The sequence below is a fragment of the Hypanus sabinus genome, chromosome 4, assembly GCF_030144855.1.
Source record: "Hypanus sabinus isolate sHypSab1 chromosome 4, sHypSab1.hap1, whole genome shotgun sequence".
In the NCBI taxonomy this organism is placed as follows: domain Eukaryota; kingdom Metazoa; phylum Chordata; class Chondrichthyes; order Myliobatiformes; family Dasyatidae; genus Hypanus; species Hypanus sabinus.
The window spans coordinates 8,933,903-8,961,831 of NC_082709.1; the positions used below are offsets into that span (position 1 = coordinate 8,933,903).

Here is a 27,929-nt window from a genome sequence, read left to right on the forward strand (position 1 = left end):
AAAAAGCACACGACGAAACAGACCACACAAGAAAAACCACATAACATTTGGCAATCCCCAATCCAGAGTCCGGAGAGGCTGCTGTGTATCAATATCACGCTACCATCTTAGCATGTTCCCCGGAAAGGAACTCCAAACCCATCAGACAAAACAAGACTACCCAGACACACCAAGTCAAGAGACCAACTCTACCACGCAACAAACCAAAAACCTACACAAAACCACATAGTTATAGTTAACACTTAGTTACAACAGTGCAGACTATACCATAATTGATAAAAGACTAACTGGCAAAAACCACTTAATTATAACATATAGTTCCAACAGTGCAAAGCAATACCGTAATCTGATAAAGAGCAGACCATAGCATGGTAAAAAGTCTCAAAGTCCTGACAGCCCATCGTCTCATGCAGACAGTAGAAGGAAGAAAAACTCTTCCTGCCATGAACCTCCAGCGTCGCAACCTTGCTGATACAGCCCCTGGAAGCACCCGACAGCCAACTCTGAGTCCATCTGAAAACTTCAAGCCTCCGACACCAAGCATCAAGCACCATCTCTGCTGTTGGTGAAACGTGTTAAACGTGTGATGGTTTAACTTTCAAATCATCAAGTCTTACACCATGGCAAGAGTGAGCATTGCAACAAGTCACAAGGTGGCCATCCTGCATCAGCAAGGTCTCTCCTAAGCAGAAATTTCATGGCAGACAGGAGTTTCAAGAATTGCTGTCCAAGCTCTTCTGAAGTAAGGTTGAAGGCCAGAAGTGCACGAAAACTGAGTGCTGCAGACAAGAGATACATCTAACTGACATCCCTTCTAAATTGGAAGATGTCCAGTGTTGTTATCAGCTCTGAACTCAGAAACCACTGGAACCCAAGTACTGTATTGTTTTAAGGAGATGACAGTATTGAAATGCCATGCTGTAGTTGGAAAGGAGCTTCCTGCTGTGTGTATCTTCACTGTCTAGGTGTTCCAGTTTTGAGTGAAGAGGCGATGAAGTGGCATCTGCTCTGGACCTGTTATGATGGTAGGCAAATTGGAGCAGAATCAAGTTGCTCCTCAAGCATATGTATTATCACCAACCTCTCAAAGCACTTCATTACAGTGGATGTTGGTGCTGCTGGACCAGTAATTGAGGCAGGTTACCATGTTCTTTTTAGGTGCCAGTATACTTGAAGCTGTTGAGCATCCTTCAGTGATTCAGGCTTGGTCTGGAATTGCCACTTTGCATGTGAGATGGCTGTCCAGAAATTATATCTGATTGTACCTGTATTAGATCACAATTACATACAAATGAAAATAACTTGCTAGTTTTGTTTTTGTTCCATTAGTACCTTTAGAGTGAATTTGGTTCATCCATCAATATAATTTTCTACTTCTTTACAATTTTGCTTTCTAGAATAATCCACCATTGAAATCGAGAAGCTTTCCCTTGGTTTCTCAAGGAAGCTGTTCTCCAGGTGTGCAGAGAAGAGCAAGTCAAAATGCTGCTGCTTTTTTTGGTGTCATTCATCATAAGACACAGGGACTGTCAAAGCGATCCCACACCCTGCAACCAGACCATTTGGTGGATGTTCGTGAGGTTGGTAATTCTTTTTTGTTGGTCTGTTTACTAACTGCCTCTCTTCTAAATCACTATATTATGGATTCAAACCCTATCCCAGTTACTTGATTGCAAAAATCCTAGATAAGAATTAGTTGAATGGCTGAATGACTGTTTCACCTTTGAAGTCTTAAGTTCTGAAATAGATGTTAAACATAAGTTCTATCTGTTCATAGTTGCAAAGGAATTCATGGCGCTATTTCCAAAATGTGTCCTTTTGTTAGTTTTTTTTTAATCATTATTTTTGGGAGCCTGTTCTGCCCAAATGAATTCCTGCTTTTCTGACATGATATTATATAAATACACTTCACATATATTGAGGTAGCACACACACTGTAAAGATTTGTGGTTTGTGGATAGTTTAGAATCTTGCCATTGGATACAGCAGGATATGTATCATTGGCATAGTGGGCAGAGAAATGGTAGATGGAGTTAAATCCAGCCAAGAGTGATGTGTTGTATGATGGAAGATCAAATGTAAAGGGACAGTGTTGACAGATGTGCAGAGTTGATAGAATGGTAAAGAAGGCATTCTTCCCTATTTATTATTAGACACCGAGTACAGAAGTCAGGAGGATATGCTGCAAGTTTACAAAACTCGGGTTAGGAAGCAAGTAGGTGATCAGTCTGTGAGCCTGATGAATGCTGAGGTCGTCTTGATGTACCATGGAGATGGTGGCGAAACTTTGTGGCTTCTCCAGTTAGATTTCTGTATTTCTGTTCAATCATTCCTCCCAGATGTTGATGCCTTTGTGATGATGCTATGTGTCAGGGGTAAATGGCTACTTACATCTCTTATTGGAGGTGTTTGCAACCTGGCAATTGTGCAGCATATTACTTGTCATTACAGTTTTGTGTAAATGTTGTTCAGTTTTTGCTGTAGGCAGATAGAAAATGCTTTAACAGCTGGGAAATTACAACCAGAATTGAACATTTGTGCAGACAGCATAAGCATTTCTAATTCTAACATTTAAGATGGGTGGATGAAGCATCTGAAAGTAGTTGAGTACACTACCCTGGGAAACCTCTGTATAGATGCCATGATACCCAGATAATTCTCTAACAGTTACAGCAGTTTTCATATGTACCTGGTATATCCATTCCTACTCCCCCCCCCCCCCCCCCCCGCTTCCCATGAACTTATCTTTTGCTGAAATTCCTTAATACCTTGTACCCTAAAGCTGGTTTGGTGTTAGGATTAGGCCTCTTTAATTCCTATATTTATGGTTGAACTGTTGTAATGATGTCTAAAACCGAATAGTCTGGGATAAGTAATTCTTGACAGCAGAAGCTGTGTCAATGATGTGACCTTTGATGGCTGATGGAAAGGCAAAAGAAGAAACAATTTATCTTGCATTATACGGGGTGTTTTTGCATTCTCCAATACATTTTACGATATCTTGATGTTCAGGTTGGCTTGTGTAATGGTGTGGTCTTCGGGATAGATTACATACCAGGTGAAGATGATTGCTTTCACATTGCTTTTACTTTGACTTTTTGTTTGTCATTTTTCCTTAAGAGCAGGTTTTTTGAAATGTGCTTAGGTGTGCAGAGACATGCAAACTGAAGAATGTGAATGAATGGCTTGAGGTTGTGGTGAATGGCTAAAGATTTGATTGGGGCTTTGAATGTGAGGTTTTTGTCCTAATTGATGGATATTGTTGGTACGAGAGTCAATGGCAATTAAACAAAAGGCATACTCTTCAATGATGTTTTGCTTTGAGCAGATGATGAACCAGGCTGAAGGGCAACACAAGGAATTGGTCCGGGCTATTGAAGGACTTCCTCCCTTTGGAGAACAAATATCATCACTGGACCAAGATCTGCTTATGCTCAAAGCCACCACAATGGCAACAATGAACTGTTTAAGTGATTGTTTCCATATTCTCCAACTTCAACAGGCATCCAACCAGAAAAGTTGTTTTTCTACATGTGAAAGAGGTAGAATTACTTTTCACCTCATTCTTCAGCTATTAGTGGAAGTGGTCTTTTTAAACTGAATAACAAATTTTTCATGGGCAGCTGGTTATTGATGGTGTTGTTGCACTTTGGGAATATGCATGTTTCTCCCTTCAGAAGATGTAAGCTGGTGATAGTGACTGGCTCATTGCTCTATTCATGGAATGTGCCCTTTGGAACAGTGCCTCTTAGAGCATTAGAAGTCTGCATTTGCTCTTTGCCTATAAAGACAGCTTGGTTCAAATGCTAGAGCTCTTGAATTGAAGGTAGCATATTTCAGCCCCAGTGCACAATCTGGATTTTAACATAGACTTTTCAGAGCAATACTGGGGAAATGACCTTGTTCAGCAAGAGATGTTAAATCTTTCTGTTTATCAGAGTGAAATTAAATATTCCATAAGAACATAAGAAATAGAAGCAGGAATCAACGACCTGGTCCATCGAATCTGCTCCGCCATTCAATAAGATCATGGTTGATCTGACCATGGGCTCATTGCCACCTACCTGCCTTTTCCCCATCACCCTTAATTCCTATACTATGCAAAAATCTATCCAACCTTAAATATATTTACTGGTATTTTTACTATATACCACTACTTCATTAGGCAGAGAATTCCATGGATTCACCATTCTCTGAGAAAAACAGTTCCTCTTCATCTCCGTCCTAAGTCTACTGCCCCGAATCTTGAGGCTATGTCCACTAGTTCTAGTCTCACCTACCAGTGGAAACAACTTTTCTGCCTCTATTTTATCTATCCCTTTCATAATTTTATATGTTTCTATGAGATCTCTCATTCTTCTGAATTCCAACAACTATAGTCCCAGATATCTCCTCATAATCTAGCCTCTTCATCTCTGGAATCAACCTGGTGAACCTCCTTTGCACTGCCTCCAAAGCCAGTTTATCCTTCCTCAAGTAAGGAGACCAGAACTGCACGCAGTACTCTAGGTGCAGCCTCACCAGCACCCTGTACAGTTGCAGCATAACCGCCCTGCTCTTAAATTCAATCCCTCTAGCAATGAAGGTCAACATTCCATTTGCCTTCTTGATAGTCTGCTGCACCAGCAAACCAACCTTTTGTCTCCTTAAATTCTCTCAGTATTTATAATTATGATTATTATAAGCTTAAAGAAATCAAATGTATATAATATGAAAAGTACAGAAAAGATTGAGCAAGTAATTGAGACATTGCTTTGGACACAGTATGTGGCCAATACTTTAGATGCCATTTCAACTGACCACTGTTTAATTACTGCAGGCCATCTTAATTGCGTTCAAATTGTTTTGCAATAAAGGTCAACATGACATTTTATTTAATTGTTTGGTGTACCTCCAAGTTAACTTTTAGTGATTTGTGTACAAGAACAAGCAGGGCCCTCCGAAAAGGTACATGAGGATTTATTCACTATTTCACTATTTTAAAAATGCCCATTAACACCTAATATATTCCAATCCTACAGAAAAATATTACGTTTGTCATTGAACAATAGACAGCAGCATTATTAGATATTTAAAAGAACAAAGAGGTACTTTGAATGTTGACTGAATGCAAATTGATACGTTGCCCAATATGAATAGAAGCATCACAAGGTACTGAGGGAGGCAGGGCTGAATATCACAGTGCATCATCCAGTCTTCGTTGAATATGGGGAATGCCAAAGAACTAAATAGAGAAACAGACCCTTTAGCCCTTCTAGTCTGTGCAGAGTCATTTAACCTGCCCACTCCCATTGACCTGCATTGGAACTATATTGCCCTCCATATCCCTACTAACCATGTACCAACCTGCTCTTAAATGTTGAAGTCAAGCCTGTGTGCTCCACTTGTGCTGGCAGTTCGTTCCACACCCCGTCAGCGCTCTTGAGTGAAGTTACCCTTCGTGTTCTCTTAAACTTTCCCCTTTCATAAGCATCCGTTAGTCTCGTGAGACCATGGATTTGCGCCTTGGAAGGTTTCCAGGGCGCAAGCCTGGGCAGGGTTGTATGGGAGACTGGCAATTGCCCAAGCTGCAAGCCTTCACCTCTCCATGCCACTGATGTTGTCCAAGGGAAGGGCACTAGGACCCAAGCAACTTGGCACCAGTGTCATTGCAGAGCAATGTGTTGTTAAGTGCCTTGCTCAAGGACACAACGCGCTGCCTCAGCTGAGGCTCGAACCAGTGACCTTCAGATCACTAGACCGATGCCTTATCCTAGGCTTGCATTTGCCCTCTGTACCTCTCATAATCTTGTATAACTCTGTCAAATCTCCTGTCAGCCTTCTACGTTACAAGAAATAAAGTCGTAACCTATTCAATCTTTCCTTATAAACTCATGTCCTCCAGTCCCCGCTACATCATTGTAAATTTTCTCTGTACTCTTTCAACTTTATACACCTTTCCTGTATGAATTGTCTGTTTTATTTTAGGATGAAAGGAGAGAGAAAAACAAATGGCCAATCAATCTAATGTCAATGGTGACATAACTTTTAGAAACACAACAATGCAGGACAGACTTAACAGTTGGAAATGCATGAGCAGATAAACATAAATACAGATGTATTGAGGATAAAGTGGTGTTTGATAAATTTGATCATATTCTCAGAAGTAAGCAATTGGTGCGGGGAGTGAGGCTTGCAGCCTTTTTTTTGTAAATGGCTTCCAAAAGCAAATCATGTATGTGAAATTAATGCTCATGAGTTAGAGATAATGGCAGTATGGATGAACAATAACAAGGGGAAAGAGATTGAGGAATAGAGACACGTGAAACTGCATTTTTTTTGCTCCAGATTGCAACAAATGCAAAGTGCTGGATGAACTCAGCAGGTCAAGCAGCATCTGCAGAGGCAAAGACTACTGAGTTTCAGTGGAAGATAACTATATTGGGGGGGGGGGAGACAGGGAACACTAAAACAGATTGAATGGTGATAGATTGGGCCAAGTGATGTCAAGGGTGATGGTCAGATGGGAAGAGGGTAATAGGAACAAGAAATAGAGAAATAGCCAGGAATTTGTCATGCTGGTGGGTGATAGTTGGAAAAAGATGATTTTTTAAAAATGAAGCTAGATAGGGGAGGGAGGGGAATGGTTGAGCCAGAGGCTGGAAGATGATGTGGAATCTGATTGGGGATGGATAATTGCCCAGTGGTACTTGATTGGGAGGGGATAGGTCCAAGAGAGAAGGAACTGAGGTAGATAGGTGCATGGTTGATGAACAGATGTAATCAGGTGGGAGAAAATGACAAATCTAAGGAGTTGAATGTATTTGTGGGGTGGGGGGGTGGAATGCTGGGTGGAGTGGGGAAGGGAGTGGAGAAGGTGACCAAAGGGAGAGAGAATCTAGGTGAATTAATAGAAGTGGGAAAGGAACACAAAGGGTGCAAGTTACCTGAAATTAGAAAATTCGGAGCTCAGCTGTTGGGTTCCAGGCTATCCATTTAGAATATGAGCTGTTGCGTTTGTATTTGACCCTTACAATGACAGTGGAGAAGGCTGAGGACGGACACATCAATATGGAAACAGCAGGGAGTTGAAACAACACGCAGTCGGATGGTCAAGTGTCTTTTGCACACAGAGAACAGATGCTCCTCAAAATGGTCGTCTAGCCAATGCTTCCTCTCATCAATGTAGTGGATGCTATATTAAGAGCACAATGCAACAAGCGAAGTTAGAGGAGGAGCATATGAATCTCTGCCTTACCTGGAAGGGCTGTTTGGGTCCCTAGTTAGAGGTGTAGGGACAAGTGTTGCCTTTGTACAGTTACAGGAGGGATGGGGTGGATGGGAGGGATGACCGCACCAGGGAGTGGTCCTTGCTAAAAGCAGAAAGGCGGGGAAGGGGAAAAAGTGACTGGGTGTGAAATCCAATTAGAGCTGGCAGAAATGGTGAAGGAGGATATGATGGAAATTCAGGCTAGTGGAGTTTAAGGTGAGGATCAAGATTAGACATAGCCAGAGTTATTCAAAGGTCAAAGTAAGTTTATTAGCAAAGTACATATGTCGCCATATACAATCCTGAGATTCACTTTTTCCGGGCATTCACAGATAATGCAAAGAAACACCAGAGAATCAACGGAAGACTGCAGACAAAAAGATGGACAAACAACCAATGTGTAAAAGATGTTAAACTGTGCAAATGCAAAAAGAAATATTTTAAAAAGTAACAAGTATTGAGAATATGAGTTAGTCTTTGAAAATGAATCCATAGGTTGCGGGAACAGTTCAGCGTTGGGATTAGTGAAGTTATCCCCTCTGGTTCAAGAGCCTGATAGTGGAGGGGTATTAATTGTTCCTGAACTTGGTTTTGAGGGACCTGATGCCCCTGTACTACCTTCTTGATGGCAGCCAAGAGAAGAGAGCATGTCCTGGGTGGTGCGATAGTGGGTGGTCCTTGTAGATGTGCACAGGGTTTTATCTGTGATGGACTGGGCTGTATCCACTACATTTTGTAGACTTTTCCAGCCCATGATGCAACTGGTCAGTATATTCTCCACATGCATCGGCAGAAGTTTGTCAAAATTTTAGATAACATGCTGATTTTTTGCAAACTTCTAATGAAGCACTTGCGCGCTGGATCCAGGTCAGATCCTCTGAAGTGATAATGCCGAGCCTTACCACCTCTGATCCCCTGATGAGGGCTGGCTCCTGGAGCACTGGTTTCCACCTCTTGTAGTCAAAAATCAGTTGTATTCCATGTGAGGAGACGTGGGGAAGGTGAGCGTAGCCATCCAGGTAATAAAGGAAATGCAAGTGAGTGCAGCTTGATTAACTGCAGAGCAAGGAAAGCCAAATTTCTTGAAAACAAGGGTATTTCAGAAGTTCAGGTATGTAAATTAACACCTTGAGAATAGATGTATTGGATGTGAAGAAACTAAGAAAAACAGATGGCATCATTGCAGGAGTTATGGTGGGAGGAGCTGTGGGAATCAATGGATATAAAGTAGATATTGGTTAATGGTGCAGTAAATTTGACTGGTGTCTGTCTCCCTCTCGTTCAGTGTTGCAGGAGGATAATGCCTGGGTCTTGGGCAAGGTTTAATTGACATAGTTTGTGTATTGGCCTCTGCAGTTCATATTGTTTCTGGTTAATCCTTTTTTATTGCTATTTTGCGCAAAGTTGTTCGAGTCACTTTGACACAGACTGGCTGTGCAGTCTGCAGTCAACAAATGACAGCGCTAATTTGAGCTGAACTGCACTGAACTGAACATTTCTTGTGGTTTGATGTTTTATATTCTCTGTTTTTTGCAGTTTATGCTACTTGCTTTTTTATTTTATGTGTTGGGTGTTTGATGTTTTTGTTGAATGGGTTCCATGGTGTTTCTTTGTTTCACAGCAGTCTGTGGGAAGACAAATTTTAGGGTTGTATGTGGCATACATACTTTGATTATATATGTACTTTGACTCTTTGAAATTATTTCACGGTATCTTGGTCCTTTACAACACAGGAGGCAGCCATTCAGTTCATCTAGTCTAGGCTAGCTCTGGGAGCCTTTGTATATTTTCTTTGAAATGTATCCTCTCACAAGTCCTTTAACTCTCCTTAGTTGCCCTGCATCTGCCTGCATTAGAGGTAATCTGCAGTAACCTACGAATCAGTACATCGTTGGGCTATGGAGGGTGCTACCTACATGGTCATAATGAGAAACTCAATACAGACAGCAAACAAAATCAGGATTGATTTTGGAGATGTGTAACTGTAGAACATTCTGATGCCAAAATAGATGAGGTACAAGGTTGTTGTTGATCTCTAGCTCTGTCTTACTGAGCACTAGCGTACCCCAGGGCTGTGTGCTCAGTGTTCACACTGCTGGAACCAGTTCAGACAGAGTCATGTTACAACAATTGCTGGCTTCATCAACAATGACGACGAGATGGCAACAGAGAAGAGTTAGAGCGGCTGGCATAATGGTGTAGCACAACAACTTGAAACTCAATGTGGAAAAGACCAAAGAGATGACTGAGGACCTTAGGAAGGTGCAGGCTTACCACTACTCACTGCACATACACAGCTCCTCTGTGGAGAGAGTTAGGAGCACCAAGTTTCTGGGAGTGCTCATAAAGGATGATCTCACCAGGTCCCTCAACATCAGCTCTTTAGTCAAGAAAATACAGCAGAGTCTTCGTTTCCTGAGGAGATTGAGGCGAGTGAGCCTTCCCACCGCGCCCCCCCCCCCACACTCCCCACGTTCTAATCAATTCGTACAGGAGCACCATTGATTGTGTCCGGATCAACCACAAGTCCCTGCAGAGGTGTGTAAGGACTGCTAGAAGGATCACCGGGATCTCTTTTCCCTTTCATCCTTTCATCTGAAATGTTTATCAGGAGCACTGAGTACGCATGGCTCTTAGCATTGTTAATGATCTCTCCCATCCATCCAACAGTCTCTGATCCCCTACCAGCCGGACGTACTGTAGCATTGGGACAAGAACTGTTATGATGGGAAACAGCTTCTTCCCCCAGGCCCTTAGCACCACCCAGGTCTCATTAGGCATGAAGAACCAGTAAGCTTTAGACTGTTTACTTTTTAACTTGTGTCATAAAGGTACCTTGTCATTTGTTAATTTACTAGTGGGCAATAGTATTTTGTGTGTTATGTGTGTGAGTTTTATGCACTGGGTTGAGCACCCTGGTACAGAGGAATGTTGTTTAGCTTGGTGGTATACATTTGACTGACAATAAACTGAACTTGATATTGCTTTGCATTTTGTGTTCTTAAGCTGGGATATTATTCCTAGATAAGGGAATGCTAGGAAGATTTACCTTTTCCACCCACATCTCCCACCCCTTCTCAAAATCTCTAAATGTAAGCAGAGGACAAATTTTATAGAAGCTTGGGTATCTGAACTCTGAGGCACAGATAATCTGCTGCTGCTCCCTACACCTGTAGAGCAGAGCAGTGTATATAAAGGTAAAGATCTTCTTTTAGGCCTATCATATTTTTGAACTATTGTAATCATTACGTTGACTATAGACTTAAAAAAAACTTTTGAAACCTTGTGATTTTGATGTATCTTTGAAACTGATAATTTTTAAATAATTTATTAGGAAGCAATGCCACTCCGATAACAGCTGAAGCAACCTGAGATCCATGAAATGTTAACTGAGCTGTTTTGCCAGAGTTACAAATTGTAATGCTCAGCTGTCAGAGACTAAAAATATTAATTATTGATTAGCTGTATGTGGTAATAACACTGACCATAACTATAACTTCCAATTTTTATGCTTTTTGTTTTACATTTTGATAATTGTAGTTCACAACATAACAAATTGATTTTTGTAGCACTGGTTCCTAAACGATTTGATTTGTCACACGGTACTTCCAAACTTGGTTGATTTTCAAGATGTGCTTGGCGCTATCAAGTTTCAGTAGGTTTGATAGACGCAGATTAAAATGAATGCACCAGTCAGTATTTTGTTACCTGTGGTGACGATCGTAGGCGTTGCCTCAGATTTCTTTCATAGGTTTCCTTTTGTAGATTTTTTTTTGGTGACTAAGGAATCTGATTAGTTTGAATGGTTAGCAGTTTTCTCTTGGTTGTGATTATGAAAAAATTCAAAGCTAGCTTACCACTTGTTTCAGGAACAACAATTGAATGGTTGGAGCCGAAATTATCACTAACAGACAACCTCAAGAACGGAAATGAACATCAGTTGTCAACTGAGAAGGCTCGGTCAAAAGCTGCTTGTGAAGATCAGCCGGCTTCTGAACACTACCAAATGACACGGGTGAGGCACTTTTAAAAGTAAATCTACAGTTTTCAACATCGTAACCTTTTTAACCTTAATATACTGAGATAAACAACATTTACCCCCAAAAAGCTCCTATCAAGTTCTTTAACGATTATTAGAAATATGGCAATTATTTACCTTGCAAATAGTTTGATGGTTTAGATTTTGATCTTGTTTTTGATTCATTCCTGTTGTAGGATAGCTTTTGGGTGTGGTTTATTTCAGGATGATTCTGTTGTTTTGCCCTGGGGACAAAATGTAAGGTCACCTACAACCTGAAGGAATACTTGGCTGACTTGAAATTCTTAAAGATTCAGTGCTTATTTTATCCTTACCAAAAGCTTTTTCTTGTCAGCTACAATTTTGTGTATTAATGTAATACCATATACTTAACATTTAAAATATGTTTTTATGAAATATTATAGAAATATAAGACATTGCATGTCGGTCTACCCTTATATCTAAAATATTATTAATTTTCTACAAAATTCAGGTGTTTTATAGCTATGTTTAACGATCAATTCTGTCAAATTATTTACAGCATGAATACTGTAAAGGAAAAGCTATTTTTATGTATTTTTCCTTTCGGTTTCACACTACATAAGACAAAATGGGACAGTAGATTTGTATGTGAATTGAGAATGCAGTAAAAGTTATAAATTTTGAAATCCAATCTCTCCTTACAGAAATGCCCTTGCATACTTTTTCATCATTTTGGGAAGTGGAGTGACCAATTCAGTCTTGCTGAGCCAGGGTTACAGGAGAATGCATTAGGCAATAAGAAAGCTGTAACTGTCCCTCTGGTACTACATTACACTTTTCCTAAGGTCTGTATTCTCAGGAATCGCCAGGCTATCTATTTGAGCTGCTTGAGCTGTTTCCTGTTGTGCCAGCTAACTTATTAAAATAGTATACTGCTTTATCATTGTAACCCATATGCTGTTGCAGTTCCCTAACTTTCCTTCCTGTTGTACTTTTCAAATAAGCCATTCATGTTCCTTTCTATGACATTGTTGAAGTCAGTTTTCATTACAAAGTCTTGTATTCTTAGCTTTGAAATACTGAAAAAGTTACTTCTCCCAGCTTTCCCCTTCTTTCTTTACTTCAGGATGCTAATGTCAATTAATCATTGATACTTTGCTAATTTGGAAAAGCTAATTCTTTGGTCATAACTGCTGTTTGCAAATGCAGCATTGTAGTTATTGACCTTTGTAAATCTGTCAAACTTGCAAAATTATAAACAAAGTTGTTACACATTTCGTTCTGTATATGAAAAGTGCAGGAATGGTTATGCAAGACCCTGTCCCTGCCCTCGTTTCCTATTTAAAAACAGGTGTTGAACCCAGCATCTGTAAGTTAAAAGCACTATTGCAATTTATTATGGGATGATTCTCATTTGCATGATACATATTGGAGAATTACCATATTACAAATTTAGTGAATTTTTAAAATTAAACCTTTTAATTATTAACCAGCTCTATGTTCATTCATTTCAACAGTCAATCAGCATTAAGAGGAATCTTCATGAAGGGTTCTGAATTGTTGTGACTTTTGCTCTTTGATATCTGTAAGCTTATTGACTAAGATATTAATTTTATTTTGTTCATGTTAATTGAGAGTTTGAGTAATATATTTCATGCAACATGTGATAGGTGACCCCTGTGTTAGGGGGGAGTGGGGGAGGGGCAGTAGTTGCATGGTGATTTTCCGTAATCCAAAGCCACAGTATTTTGCGACTATTTACTTTCGTTTTCACTAAAAAATTTGTAGAAGTGAATTTTTATTCTATATTTCAGTTCTTTGATATCAGTGATCTGTGTATTCTGTAAGGGAGTATTTACAATACACATCCTATTGAATAGACAAGTGGACAGAGGAGTTGAGGTGGCTTCAGATTGGTACTGAATCCCAAAAGAAGGAATTTTTACAATGCCTATGAGATGGATTTTTAGAACAACTTCTGATTGAGCCCATTAGGGAAAAGGGAATTCTGGATTTAGTGTTGTGCAGTGATGCAGATTTGATTAGGGAATTGAAGATGAAAGAACTTAGGAGATGATGATCATAATGTGATACAATTTACCCTGCAATTTGAGATGGAGAAACAAAACTGGATGTATCGTTATCACAGCTGAATAAAGGTAACTGCAGAAGCGTGAGAGAGGAAATGGCCAAGATTGATTTGAAGGGTACACTAGCAGGGATGACAAAAGATCATTAAAGTCAAGAGTTTCTGGAAGCATTTGGAAGATGTAGAATCAGTTCATCCTAAAGAAGGAGAAGCATTCTTAAAACAGAACGAGGCAAACATGGCTCACAAGTGAACTCAAGGATAACATAAAAGCAAGAGAGAGAATATAATATAGCAAAAATTAGAAACTAGAGGATTGATAATGTTTTAAAAGCCAACAAAAGGAAACTCAAATAAGAGAAAAGATGAAATATAATATAAAAGAGAATACCAAAAGTTTTTTTGCAGGCATATAAAGAGTAAAAGAAAGAAAAGAGTGGACATCGGGAAATGATGCTGGAGAGGCAATAAGGGGGGGGACAAAGAAATGGCAGATGTAGTGAATAAGAACTTTGATTAGTCTTCATTGTGAAGAAAGAAAGATTAGAAGTATTAGCTTCATTTGTCACATGTACATTGAAAGATACAGTGGAATGTGTCTCAGTGAGGATTGTGCAGCCTGCAGGTGTTGCCCAACTTACAGCGCAGGCCCACAACACACTAGACCTAATCATCTGTCTTTGGAATGTGGGAGGAAACTGGAGCATTCTGAGGAAACCCACATGGTTATGTACAATTCCTTAAAGATAGCAGAGGGAATCTGATGTCTGAAGGTAAGTAAGTCACCTGGACCGCTAGGATTCTGAAAGGGGTGGCTGAAGAGATTATGGAGGCATTAGTAGTGATCTTTCAAGAATCACTAGATTCTGGAATAGTTCTGGTGAACTGGAAAATCACAAATGTGAAGGGAAGAAGGAAAACACAGGAAATTATAGGTCACTTAGGCTTCCAGTAGTGATTGCCGAGATGTTAGAATCCATTGATAAGGATAGGTATTCGAATACTTTGAGGCATATGATAAAATAGGCCAAAGTCGGCATGGTTTTCTTAAGGAAAAAATTTGTCTAACCAATCTGTTGGAATTCTTTGAGGAACTAACAGGCAGATACATGAAGAAGACTCACTTTCAGTGTCATAGAGCACTATAGCACAGTAACAAACTCTTTGACTTTCTAGTCCATGCTGAATTGTTATTCTGCATAGTATGGGAGGAGTATGGAGACCACAGCCCTCCATACCCCTCTCATACAAGTACCTATCCAATCTTCCCTTGAATGTCACAATCAAACCTTCATTCGTCATTTGCTCTGGCAGCTCGTTCCATAGCCACATCACCCTCTGAGTGAAGAATATTCCCCTCTGGTTCCACTTAAATGCTCTACTTTCACCTTTAACCTTTGATGTAGTCCCACCCAACCTCAGAGGGAAAAGCCTGCTTGGATCTACTAAAGTGTTATACAGCTTCAACATAACATATTCTCATCTGTACTTAATACTCAGATTTTGGAGAAGCAATGAGTTCTCTTAACAACCCCATCTACCTGTGACACCATTTTTGAGAAATTATGGATCTTATAGATATCATATACTTGCATTTTCAGAAGACCTTTGACAAGGTATTACACGCGAAGCTGCTAAACAAGATGGGAACCCATGGTCCTACAGGGGGAAAAAAATGCCAGATGGAATACAGTGTAGGGAAGCATATGGTCATATACCTTGGTAGAAGGAATAAAGGTGTAGACTGTTTTCTGAATGGGAAGCAAATTGAGAAATCAGTGGTGCAAAGAGACTTGGGAGTCCTCATGTAACTTTCCCTAAAGGTTAACTTGCAGCTTGAGTTGGTAGTGAGGAAGGCAGCATTAGTATTCTTTTAGAGGGGACTAGAATATGAAAGCAAGGATGTAATTCTAAGGCTTTTTAAGGCATAGGACAGACTATGTTTGGAGTTTTGTGACCAGCAAGATGGCCTTCTGCTTCTAAAAAAAACCCATATAAACTCTGTACTTTCAATATTTCACTTTTGATGGCCTCCCATTTACCAACATCCCTTTGCCAGAAAACAACCTATCACAAACTACTCCTGCCAAATCTCTTCTGATGTCATCAGAATTAGCCTTTCTTGAATTTAGAATCTTAACCTGAGACCAATCCTATCCTTCTGCATAATTATCTTGAAATTGGATCCATTGTTCCCCTACTTGTGCCACCTGCACTATCTTGCTCACTAAAAGGAGATACAGCATCATGCCCTCTCTACTTGGGACCTCTACGTATTGATTAAGGAAACTTTCTTGCATATTTGCCAAACTCCCTCACTCTTCTCTCTTTATACTTATTACTGTGAAGTTAAGCACATCTCCAATGCCATATTTAAGTTTGCTGATGACACCACTGTTATTGGCTGGATCAAAGGTGATGATAAATCAGCATATAGGAGGGAGAATAAAAATCTGGTTGAGTGGTGCCACGGCAACAGCCTCTCTCTCAGTGTTAACAAAATCAAACAGCTGATTATTATTTTCAGGAGGAGGAAACCAGAGGTCTATGAGCCAGTTGTCATCGGGGAGCAGAAGTAGACAGACTTTAACTTACTTGGTGTTATCATTTCAGAGGACCTGTCCTGGGCTCAGTACATAAGTGCAGTTACAAAGAAAGCACACAGTGATTATGCAGAAAGTTTGAAGTTAATAACTCATCTCCTTCTACCTTAGGCCACAAACATATCAATCACCCTGCTGAGTTGTTAATTTCAAACTTTCTGCATAATCACTCAAAGAGTTGAACTGCATGTACATGTAAAGAGAGCTGTATAACTCACCTCCTTCTACCTTAGGCCATAAACTTATCAATCACCCATTTGTGGACACTTTCTGGAGGTCCAAGATCTGTATGCTCCACAACCGCTGGACTATTGTGTAAATGTAGGAGGGAACACGAGGAAATCTGCAGATGCTGGAAATTCAAACAACACCCACAAAATGCTGGTGGAACACAGCAGGCCAGGCAGCATCTATAGGGAGAAGCATTGTCGACATTTCGGGCCGAGACCCTTCGTCAGGAAAGATACTGAAAGGAAAGATACTAAGAGATTTGAAAGTAGGAGGGGGAGGTGGAAATGTGAAATGATAGAAGACCGGAGGGGTTGGGATGAAGCTAAGAGCTGGAAAGGTGATTGGCAAAAGTGATACAGAGCTGGAGAAGGGAAAGGATCATGGGACGGGAAGCCTAGGGAGAAAGAAAGGGGGAGTGCAGCACCAGAGGGAGATGGAGAACAGGCAGAGTGATGGGCAGAGAGAGAGAGAAAAAAACAAACAACTGAATATGTGAGGGATGGGCTAAGAAGGGGAGGAGGGGCATTAACGGAAGTTAGAGAAGTCAGTGTTCATGCCATCAGGTTGGAGGCTACCCAGCCGGTATATAAGATGTTGTTCCTCCAACCTGAGTGTGGCTTCATCTTGACAGTAGAGGAGGCCATGGATAGATATATCAGAATGGGAATGGGACATGGAATTAAAATGCGTGGCCACTGGGGAATCCTGCTTTTTCTGGCGGACCGAGCGTAGGTGTTCAGCGAAATGGTCTCCCAGTCTGCGTCAGGTCTCACCAATATATAAAAGGCCACACTGGGAGCACCAGAGCATCTACACAGAGCGCTGCTGCAGGAAAACAGCATCCATCATCAAGGACCCCCATCACCTTAGACATGCTCTCTTCTTGCTGTTGCCATCAGAGGGAAGATTCAGGAGCCTTGGGAACCCATGCCACCAAGTTCAGGAATAGCTATTGCTCTTCAACCATTGGACTCTTGAACCAAACAGAGTAACTTCTCTTGCCGACTCTTTGTCTCATGTTCTCAATATTTATTGCTTGTTTATTTCTTATTTTTATTTTCTCTTCAGTTTTTGCAGTTTGTTGTCTTTTTCACATTGTTTGTTGGTCCTTTTGGGTGCAGTCTATCACTGATTCTGATGTGGTTCTTGGATTTACTGTGTGTGCCTGCAAGAAAACAAATCTTACGGTTGTACCTGGTGACATTTATGTACTTTGACAATCCTATCCAGTCCTTTTGCAGTATGGGAGTCCCAGTCAATATGAGGAAACTTAGAATCATCTACTTTCACAACCTTATTTTTGCTGCAACTGTTTACAAATTTGCACTTGGACATCCTGCTGACTGTTGGAAGTTCTATAATATAATCCCATTATTGCCATTGAGTAGTGCTGTAATAGAACTAGCATGATCAGCTGAAAGGAACTGGAGGCCAGTTCAATTCAGTCTTCCTAATATCTTTCTTTGCTTTTCAAATTCCTTTGTTCAAAATCTTTTTAATTATTTTGCACAATGATTTTGTTAACTTAATATTAAAACCATAATATTTTCAGTAATCAGTGATGGAAAGTATATTTTTTAAAATTTAAAAAGGTTCATAATACAAAGGAGAGAGTGTCATCAAGTGTTACATTGAGGTAATTTGTAATGAGCAATTACTTTGTAATCTGTAAGTTCATGGCTGTTCAACTTGATATTCTATGCAATTTACTTCATCATTGTTCTGACCCTGCATTTTTAACCGTTTTTAAAATTTCCATAAGGTTTTCGGTCAACTAGATATGTTAACTGCTTAATGTGGATCGTGATTCTTTTTTTTGTTTTTGTCTTTGATTTGAAATTTTCTTTAAACCTTACCCATTTTCTTTGGTTTTGTATGCAAGCCTGTACTAATCTGGAATAGTCTTTGTTGCGATTATAAGACCATGAGTTATGGAGCAGAATTAGGCCATTTGGCCCAACAAGTCTGCTTCACCATTTCATCATGATTGACCCAATTTTCCTCTCAGCCCCAGTCTTCTGTCTTCTCCCTGTATCCGTTCATGCCCTGTCTAATCAAGAATCTGTCAACCTCCTCCTTAACTATACCCCATGACTTAGCCTTCTCAGTCATCTGTGTCAAAGAATTCCACAGATTCACCACTCTCTGGCTAAAGAAATTCCTCCTTATCTCCTTCTAAAAGTACATCCATCTATATTGAGGCTGTGTCCCCTGGTCTTAGGCTCTCTCACCACAGGGTATGGATTCACTCTCCACATCCACTTTATCAAGGCCTTTCAACATTTGATAGGTTTTTAAATGAGGTCACACCTCATTCTCCTGAATTCCGGTGAATAGAGGCCCAGAACCACCAAACGTATCTCATGACCTCACAAACTTAACCTGTTCTTCAACAGATTTGACACTGTGGCCCCTGCCCATCCCCCACATGATTCATCTGTTGTCGGCCCCCAACCAACACATACTCCACTCTCTCCTCCTACCCCTCCTCACAGCCCCCCACCCTGCTCTCGTGACTACACCCCTCCCCCACCTGAAACCACCACGGTGGGCTTCACAGCTGAACAGGTGAGAAAACAGCTGAAACGTCTCCACCCAAGCAAGGCTGCAGGCCCGGATGGTGTTAGCCCCAGGGTGCTCAAAGCCTGTGCCCCCCAGCTATGTGGAGTACTTCACCATGTCTTCAACCTGAGCCTGAGTCTCCAGAGGGTTCCTGTGCTGTGGAAGACGTCCTGCTTCGTTCCTGTACCGAAGATGCTGTGCCCCAGTGGCTCCAATGACTACAGACCGGTGGCATTGACCTCCCACATTATGAAGACCCTGGAGAGACTTGTTCTAGAGCAGCTCCGGCCTATGGTTAGGCTACACTTAGACCCCCTCAAGTTCGCCTATCAGCCTCGACTAGGAGTTGAGGATGCCATCGTCTACCTGCTGAACGGTATCTATGCCCACCTGGACAAGCCGGCGAGCACTGTGAGGGTCATGTTTTTTGACTTTTCCAGTGCATTCAACACCATCTGTCTTGCTCTGCTGGGTGAGAATCTGACAGTGATGCAGGTGGATGCTTCCCTGGTGTCATGGATTATTGATTACCTGACTGGCAGACCACAGTACGTGCGCTTGCAACACCGTGTGTCAGACAGAGTGGTCAGCAGCACTGGGGCTCCACAGGGGACTGTCCTGACTCCTTTTCTCTTCACCACCTACACCTCGGATTTCAACTACTGCACAGAGTCTTGCCATCTTCAGAAGTTTTCTGATGACTCTGCCATAGTTGGATGCCTCAGCAAGGGAGATGAGGCTGAGTACAGGGCTATGGTGGGAAACTTTATCACATGGTGTGAGCAGAATCATCTGCAGCTTAATGTGAAAAAGACTAAGGAGCTGGTGGTGGACCTGAGGAGGGCTAGGACATCGGTGACCCCTGTTTCCATCCAAGGGGTCAGTGTGGACATGGTGGAGGATTACAAATACCTGGGGATATGAATTGACAATAAACTGGACTGGTCAAAGAACACTGAGGCTGTCTACAAGAAGGGTCGGAGCTGTCTCTATTTCCTGAGGAGACTGAGGTCCTTTATCATCTGCTGGACGATGCTGAGGATGTTCTATGAGTCTGTGGTGGCCAGTGCTATCATGTTTGCTGTTGTGTGCTGGGGCAGCAGACTGAGGGTAGCAGACACCAACAGAATCAACAAACCCATTCGTAAGGCCAGTGATGATGTGGGGGTGGAACTGGACTCTGATGGTGGTGTCTGAAAAGAGGATGCTGTCCAAGTTGCATGCCATCTTGGACAATGACTCCCATCCACTCCATAATGTACTGGTTAGGCACAGGAGTACATTCAGCCAGAGACTCATTCCACCGAGATGTAACACTGAGCGTCATAGGAAGTCATTCCTGCCTGTGGCCATCAAACTTTACAGCTCCTCCCTCGGAGTGTCAGACACCCTGAGCCAATAGGCTGGTCCTGGACTTATTTCCACTTGGCATGATTAACATTATTATTAATTATTTATGGTTTTATATTGCTATATTTCTACACTATTCTTGGTTGGTGCGGCTGTAACAAAACCCAATTTCCCTCAGGATCAATAAAGTATGTCTGTCTGTCTGTCAAGCCTTTCATTCTTGGAATCTAACCTGCAAACCCATGTGTTGTCAAGTCCATTTTAGAAGCTTTCATTGTTTCACTAAAACTTTCTGACAAAAATATTTTTCATCACAATTTCTGTGGTGCAGCCAGATCACAATTTTTAATCTTTAAATCCATTTTAAGCTGAGTGTGTAATGTTTATTTTTATGAAAATGTTAAGGAATCAGAATGAAGTATTTTGGTACTGCCCTTATCTAATAAATTTTTCATTGTAGCATTTTCGCTTTAGGTTTCAACTCCAACCACCCATGCCACTCAAGACCACAAAGCAATCTAATTTTGATTTATTGCATTGTTCTTGTTTAATTTCATCATGTGAGCGATGATCATCATTATGTACCATGTCATATGACATGGGTGATCATGGTTTTCCCATGACCATTATTGTTCATGGCAAATTTTTCTACAGAAGTAGTTTGCCATTGCTGCCTTTTGGGCAGTGTCTTTCAAGACAGGTCACCCCAGCCAGTATCAATACTCTTCAGAGATTGCCTGGCGTCAGTTGTCGCATTACCAAGACTTGTGTTGTACAACAATCCATCACCTGCTCACGTAGCTTCATGTGATCCTGATCGGGGGGGGTGGGGGGGTGGCTACACAGGTATGCACCTTGCTCAAGGGTGACCTGCAGGGAAGGAACGTCTTGCACCTTCTTTGGTAGAGATGTATCTCCATCCCACCACCCAAATAATAGACTTGCAAATTATTTACGTGTGTCTTATTTCTTTGATTGCTTCTAGTTGGGTGGCACAATTTGAATTTGGCACATTTCTTCAAATACATGTCAGTGAAACACATGTTAAATGTTGCTGTCTATACATAAGGCAAAGTCCATATAACTCCATTTCGTTACTTTCGCATCAGCTTTATCACTGCAGACCTTTTTGAGTTGTGCACTTTAAGTTGTTTAAGCTTGCCCTGAATTACGGGACAGATTGACCAATATTTCATCTTTCACATGATATATGAGCATGTGTAAAAATTAACAAGCTAAGAATTAGTTGTATGCTCGTACAAATTTAACTTATAGTATATGAAATAATCTTCCATTATTTTCTATTTCAGATTTCTTGCCTCTGCATTTTTTTCTGCTTGTCAACATCCATTAAGGGTTGGAATATTACCTAAACCAGTACCTATTTATTTTCAACTTCATGTTACATTCCCTTGCCAATACTCCGCAGGATTTAGTGGCTACATTCCACAAAGCAATGTTTGCCTTTCAGCCTTGGTTACTTATTCGCTTCTAATATAATTAATTTATTTCAGATTTAATTTAACAAGAAGTCTAAGGATTTTTATTCCCAACATTCTACAATTTGATTTTATTGAACAGAATTTCAGGAGAAATAATTGAGAAGAGCTATGAATTTATTTTAAAATTATGTGTCAGTTGTGAACCAGTTGGTGTAAGAACCTGAAAGTGAACATGTCAAGAAACTCAATTGTGGTTTGCGTAAGTTGCTCTTTTTCCCACCCAGGAGTGAAAATAGATACGTATGTGCCATCGCACAGTATGAAAATTGGTCCCTTCAGTTCACTGTGAAGTGTTGGCCTTCAAATATTTTATTACTCCAATACTATTTTCAAGCAATTGGCAATAGTCTTTCATGTGCTCACATAAATGCTGACCATTCAGTAAGAGTACCAGCCTTCGCTTTCCCCTTGAAAGTGTGTTTCAGTTTTTAAACGCTCTGAGTGTTTAAAACAAAAACTGCTACCCCCTGAATTAAATTCATAGCCACCGGGTGAACGCATATCTAATATGACAGGAGTTCCATACCTTTTTTATACCATGGACCAATATCATGAAGCGAAGCGTCTGGGAATGCGGGTTGGGGAAACACTGTGCTAAGGAAAAAGTTCATAAATGTTAAGAAAGTTAGTTGTTGTGGAGCATTGTGGGGTGTACTGAAGATGTGAACGATGCTGTTCAAATTCAGGATACATCCTTTGTGCTTTTCAATGTTCCTTAACTCGATGCACAAGCTACAAATGTACATCAGCTTCCTTATATTCAACGAATGGAGGCTGCACTGCAGTTATTACATCTCAATTCTCCTTCAAGTTTCATCTTTCACTTTATTTTCATTAGTTATTTAGGTCAAATAGTTTAGATTCTTCTGCCAATACAAAGGGTGTTTTGAATAATTCTCTTGTCCATTTTACAAGTGATTTGGTATCTCCCATTTTACTTCACTATTTTCTGTGTGTGGTTACACTGGATTCAGGAATTGTAACCTTGGGGGGATTTTCATTGCTGTAGTACAATTGATTGGAAATCCCCCAGGTCAAAACTGGTCTCTGTTGAGTGAGCCAGTATCTGCCTAAATGTGCCAAGATTTTCACTTGAGTTCACTAACATCTTTAGTCTGGTAATGCAGATTTATGGATACCTATTACAGTACTGTATAAAAATGTTAGGCACATACATGTAGCTGGGATGCATAATACTTTTATATAGTATAGTATTTGTCTATTTGGAGTGGAGAGTGAGTTGTAAATCTGCGAGCAAAGGTTATATGGAATGCTGCAGGAGGGGTGAGGGACAGGTGGCAGAGAGGCAGTGGCATCGAAGCAGACACACCCAGCCCTGAGACACCAGGCAAATTCAATTTATTCCAAACAATTATCAATCATTACAGAATGTCTCTCTGACTTCCCGCTCCCTCCCCTCTCCCTTTCTCTTTTCCCAACCATAATTCCCCTCCCCCTGCCCCCTTCCCACTCTCAGTCCACAACAGAGGCCCATATCAGAATCAGGTCTATCATCATGCACACATGTCATGATTTATTTTTTGTTGTTGTAGTATAGTACAGTGCAATACATAAAATTACTACAGTTCTGTGCACAAGTCTTAAGCATCCTAGCTATGTACATGTGCTTTTGCACAGTACTGTACATGGGAATGTATGGCAGCTTTTTTGGTGGATTATCGAAACCCACTCTTTAATTTTGTATAATTAAAGATGGCTAATGACATTATTTGTGTAAAGGCAAGTACCAGGTTTCAGATCAAGAGCAATACAATGGAAAAACATATGCTTGTGATATTAAACCTGATTCTGATATTTGTATTTTTTAAAATATTTATGGTATATATAGTCCCAGTTCCTAAGATCTGCAGTTCAGGATAGAGAAGCTGAAATACTGGTTCCTTTCATCACATGTTAATTCATACTTAACCCCGATGTTTAATTTAGAATCAACTAAAAAAAAATGTTCTGTGCCTCACTTTTATTAACATAATTTTGTCTATAGGAGCCTGAAGAAATAAACCCAGATGATGAAAGAGAAGATTCTATTGAGGATGAGGAGGAAGATGATCTGGAAGTGGTTGAAGAACAGCGTAGCGTGATATTACACCTGTTGTCTCAGCTGAAGCTTGGTATGGATTTGACACGAGTAAGTACATAGTATGTTATCGATCAGTGTGCTATGCATAATAACTACTAACATTTTAAGTGCTCAGGTTTTTTTATGTGTATTTTGCTTTTAGCAATAGTCACAAGACATCGGATGTTTGAATCTGGAGCAAGTAGTAAACTGCTGCAATAACTCCATGGCTCTAGCAACATCTGTAGACACAAAGGGATGGTTGATATTTTGGGGTCAAGATCCTGTAGAGGAAAGAGAGTAAATTTTATAGAAGTGAGAGGGAGGAGTGAAATTAAGGTGATAGGTGGAAGCAGATAAGGGAGGAATAGTTGCAGGTGGTACCAGCTGAAAGAGGGGAAGATGAATCTAAGGGGAAGAAATTCAGTGGATAATACAAAACTGCAAAAGTCTTAGGTACGTGTATAGCTCGGGAGCCTAAGACTTTTGCACGATACTGTAGTAATTTTATGTATTGCACTGTGCTGCTGCCAAAAAAAAACAAATTTTATGGCATGTGTGATTATAAACCTGATTTTGATATGGGTCTCCATTGTGGATTGAGTGTGGGAAGGGGGCAGGGAGAGGGGAAGCGTGTTTGGAAAAAGGGGAAGGGAGAGGGGAGGGAGCAGGAAGCTCCAGAGAGATTGATAAATCAATTGTTAGGAAACAAATGAACTTGTGTGGTGACTCAGGGCTGGCTAGGTCCACCCCCCCCCCCCCACCCCTGTCATCCTTCTGCCACCTGTCCCATAACCCTCTCTCCCCCTCATATTTGGTGCTGACAAAGTGGCCCTTAATATGCCAGCAAGACAAAGTGTAGGCTAGACAACCATTCTGCCGAGCACCGGCACCTTGACCTTTATGACCATCTTGAACTTAGTTGCATGTCATTTCAACCCCTCTTCCATTTAAACAATGACTTTGTCTGTCCTCTCCCTCTTCCACTCTCACTATGAGGCCAAACACAAACTAGAAGAAAAACACCTCCTGGGTTCCACTCAGGTAGCTTACAGTGTAATGGTGGGAACATTGGATTTTCCAGTTTAGGTAGCCTGCACCCCCTGTGGTCCCTTCCCAGTCTCACCAGTCCACCCAGGCCCTCTGTATGTCTTTAACACCACTTACCACTCTTCCTTCCTGAACCCCACCTCTCCTATACTGATCACCCAAACTCATTCTCTATCAGGATCCATCTGCCCATTACCCACAAACTTATTTACCTGTATTTCTTCTCCCTTGGCTGGCCTTCCCTATCCGCTCACCAATTCCATACATGATTCTCAGCCCAGATAGAAAGATCAGAGCCATAGAAAAGTACAGCACAGAAACTGGCCCTTTGGCCCATCCAGTCTATGCCAAAACTTTTAAATTGCCTAGTCCCATCGACCTGCACCAGGACCATAGTCCTCCTTAACCCTCCCATCCATGTACCTATACAAGCTTCTCTTAAACGTTGAAATCAAAATCACATCCACCACTTGCGCTGGTAGCTCATTACATATGCTCCTCACCCTCTGAGTGAAAAAGTTTCCCCTTGTGTTTCCCTTAAGAATTTCACCCTTAACCCATGACCTCTAGTTATAGTCTCACCCAACCTTAGTGGAAAAAGCCTGCTTGCATTTACCCTTTTGATACCCCTCATTATTTGGATACCTCTATCAAATCTCCTCTCAATCTTCTACATTAAATACTGTCTTGACATGTAGATTTGTTTTCTAAACCAAAGGGCACTCAATATGAAGAAACTGTTACACAGCAGCAAAGGAAGAGAGCTTGTGTGAGTTGCTAAGTAATGGGTAGATGGGCCAAAGCTTAAAACAAATGTTGTAGGATGAAGGAAATACTGAGATAAAAGGCGTTCTATGGTTTTAAGTTCAGAATAGTGGTAGGTGATAAGATGTTCATTGCAACAGATTATAGATATGAAAATGCAAATTTACAGTTGTTTAATGTCATTTAAAGTGCACAAGTGTAAAGGGGAATGAAATAATTGTTACTCTGGATCTGATGCAGCACAAAAAATTGCAGTAAAATAAAAAACAATAGTAAAAAAACTCAATAAATATAAATGGTGGGGTGGGTTAGTGCATGAAGGTGTTGATCACTCTTACTGCTTGGGGAAAGTAACTGATTTTAAATCTGATGGCCTTGGCTTGGATGCTACGTAATCTCCTCCCTGATGGATATCACATATATATATGTTCTTGATGGTGGGTAGACTGGTACCGGTGATGATTCGGCAGTTTTGATTACTTGATGTAAAGCCTTCCTATCTGCCACTTTGCAGTTTCTGTGATGCAGCATGTTTGGGTGCTCTCTACTGCACATCAGCAGAATGAGGCAAGTATATTTCAGCTCCCTTCAGCCTCCTCAGAAAGTAGAGGCATTGGTGAGCTTTCCTGGTTTGCATGGAATGTGCTCTGGGACCATGAGAGTCTCTGTGAGATGTACACTCCCATGATTTTGAAACAGCTCAGTTTCCACTGCTGTTGATGAAGTTGATGACTATCTCCTTTATCTTGTTGACAATGAGGAAGAGGTTATTTGCCTGACGCCAGGCTTCGCTTTTCCACCTCCTCTCTGTAGGGAGTGTCATCGGTGAACTTGACAATGCGATTACAGTCGGCCCTCCTTATCCGCGGATTCCACACGCGCAATTCCAACCAACCGTGAATCGCAAAAACCCGGAAGTGCTCTTCCAGCACTTGTTGTTCGAGCATGTACAGACTTCTTTCTTGTCATTATTCTCTAAACAATGCAGTATAACAACCATTTTACATAACATTTACATTGTATTAGGTGTTATAAGTAATCTAGAGATGATTTAAAGTATATGGGAGGATGTACGTGGGTTATTGTGCATCGGAATTGGAAAAAAATCGGAAGTTCTATTACTAAGTAAGTCGAAACAGGTACATCTGGTATTATTTAGCGTCAGTTAGTCAAACGTTTGTCTTAGTATATAGTATATATTTGACCTTTTTATGCACATAAAACACTTAAGAACTTACGTTTTGGCGCCGGGCTCGGGAACGGAAGTTCTCGGGACTCGGGACAGATCGCTCCAAAGTGCACTCTCCACCGTGCCAGTTTGATGTGGAGGATCAAAACCCCAAAACCTAATAATTAAACCACTGCGTTGCTTAGTAATAATTGTAGCTTTCATCAGGGCAGAGCCTTTCTCACTTTATCCTTTAAAATTGTTCCGATCATTGACTGACCTAGTCTAACGTTTTTCCAATGACCGACGGCTTTTCACCTCTTTCCAATCGCTTTATTATTTCCACTTCATTTTCAATCACGATCGTGATTATTTTCATGAGCCCAAACACTGCGCATCAGAGCTCTGGCGCTGGGTCCTAATGTCCACCGCTTTGAGACAGGTTGAATAAGGGACTTGAGCATCCACGAATTTTGGTATCCGCAAGGGGTCCCAGAACCAATCTGCCGTGGATAAGGAGGGCCGACTGTACTCCGGTGTTCAATCATGCAGTCATGTGTGAACAATGGGCTCAGCACACAGCCCGGGGTGGGGGGGGGGGGGCAGGTGTGTTGAGGATAATAGTGCGGGAGGATCTTGATTATCATAGGTCTGTTGGCTAAGAAGTCCACCCAGTCAAATCTGCTGTATTTGATAGTTCAAATTGAATAAAGATTGAGTAGAGTACTGAACGAGGAGAGTGGAAGGAGAAAAAAAGTATTGATTGGGTTTGAGTGATTGCTAATCAGGCACACCTTTCTTCTGTTTGAGGACAAAAGCATGTGTGATAAACAACATTCCATTCTTGAGATCTAAGAATTGTGGGTGTGAAAAAGTACATAAACTAGCTGAATTTAAGATGTTAATTCATCTGTTATGTTCATAATTAAACTGAATATGTGAATAAAAATAAACAGGTTTGGTAATGACAAACCTTTTAATTGAAACTGAAATTTTCACTTTCTTTTCAATTGGGCTCAGACAACTAGACTTTCAAGTTCAGAAAGCTGTTGATTGTATTGGTTTTATTACTTACCTCAGACAAATAGTATTCTGTTCACTCGCACAGAAAAAGCAATACTTTTAATCTTAAATTCACACAAGTAGGGAAATTAAATTGTGTTCATTGTGCCAAGTAATTCAGAATGGCACCTGTATCTTGGGGACTTAGATGTAAATAAGTGCAAGTTGCTGTTGGCCAACTTTGAGAGGGGAAATCTATAAAGGTACGGCATAGAAAC

The 27,929-nt window shown here is 40.8% G+C and overlaps 1 protein-coding gene across 2 annotated transcripts in view; it reads left to right on the forward strand.

Moving 5' to 3' along the window:
* osbpl11 (oxysterol binding protein-like 11) overlaps positions 1–27,929 on the forward strand; it is a 133,865-nt gene that overhangs the window by 67,702 nt on the left and 38,234 nt on the right. The window contains exons 5-9 of one of the 2 annotated variants that reach the window (XM_059966357.1): positions 1,398–1,580; positions 3,329–3,542; positions 11,119–11,264; positions 11,954–12,094; positions 23,592–23,735. In XM_059966357.1, the coding sequence (XP_059822340.1) occupies positions 1,398–1,580; positions 3,329–3,542; positions 11,119–11,264; positions 11,954–12,094; positions 23,592–23,735 (828 nt within the window). The remainder of the gene's footprint in view (positions 1–1,397; positions 1,581–3,328; positions 3,543–11,118; positions 11,265–11,953; positions 12,095–23,591; positions 23,736–27,929) is intronic. The other variant, XM_059966358.1, reaches the window with a different exon arrangement.